This window comes from Rhagoletis zephyria, unplaced genomic scaffold, assembly GCF_001687245.7.
Source record: "Rhagoletis zephyria isolate East Lansing unplaced genomic scaffold, Rhagoletis_zephyria_1.1 Rzeph_scaffold_20516, whole genome shotgun sequence".
NCBI classification, from domain to species: domain Eukaryota; kingdom Metazoa; phylum Arthropoda; class Insecta; order Diptera; family Tephritidae; genus Rhagoletis; species Rhagoletis zephyria.
Genome location: NW_016177574.1, coordinates 1 through 701, shown reverse-complemented (window position 1 = coordinate 701; position 701 = coordinate 1). Strand labels below are relative to the sequence as shown.

At 33.8% G+C, this 701-nt stretch overlaps 1 protein-coding gene across 1 annotated transcript in view; it reads right to left on the bottom strand.

Moving 5' to 3' along the window:
- The window catches only part of par-6 (partitioning defective protein 6), a 4,545-nt gene extending 3,894 nt beyond the window's left edge, over positions 1 to 651 (bottom strand). The window contains exon 1 of the mRNA XM_017637236.1: positions 441 to 651. Within this exon, the coding sequence (XP_017492725.1) occupies positions 441 to 506 (66 nt within the window). The 5' untranslated portion in view covers positions 507 to 651. The remainder of the gene's footprint in view (positions 1 to 440) is intronic.
- Positions 652 to 701: the final 50 nt, after the last annotated feature.

Sequence of the window (701 nt, the reverse complement as noted above, 5' to 3'; positions counted from 1 at the left end):
AAAAAAATAAGATACGGAAATAAATTAATAAACCTACATGAATTTAATAACTTGTAAGGAGAATAAGGTGGCCGGTATCAAGGGTCGCTATCATAAATAAATTTGTACATATGTATGTGTATAAATGATGTATTTAGTAAATGTATTTACATACATATGTAGTGTGATTTTCAATGTTAGGCCTAATTGCGGCATGCTGCAACGAGCCTAGCCCAGCTTAGCGGTAAGCTAGTGGGAACTAGCGACGGTGGCGGTATGAAAGCTGGCAAAGGCACCGCTATGAATCACACTGCCATGTCGGTGAACAATTGCTATGGAGCTATTTTTTAATAGATTTATTTAGACTTAACATATCTCTTTTGTAATTCATACCACCAACTTAAATCGTATGCAACTCACGGGAGGCACTTGTTTTTTTGTCGTAAATTTTATTAATTCACCTTTGATTTCACTTCGATAAGATTTGTTTCTGCGGTGGCCATCGAATTCGTTTTATTTTTCGACATTTTGGTTTTATAACATTAAAATGCCAATACACCAACTCGAAACTTGCGTTATTTTTCTCTTTTTTATTGTTATTCAAGCAATTTTTCACAAAACTAACAGAAAATCTAAAATTGGCTAAAATTATAAAAGAACGAAAGGCAAAGTAATTCAACAACAAAAAATAAAAGGCAGGGATGTAATCCGCATACAAGGCA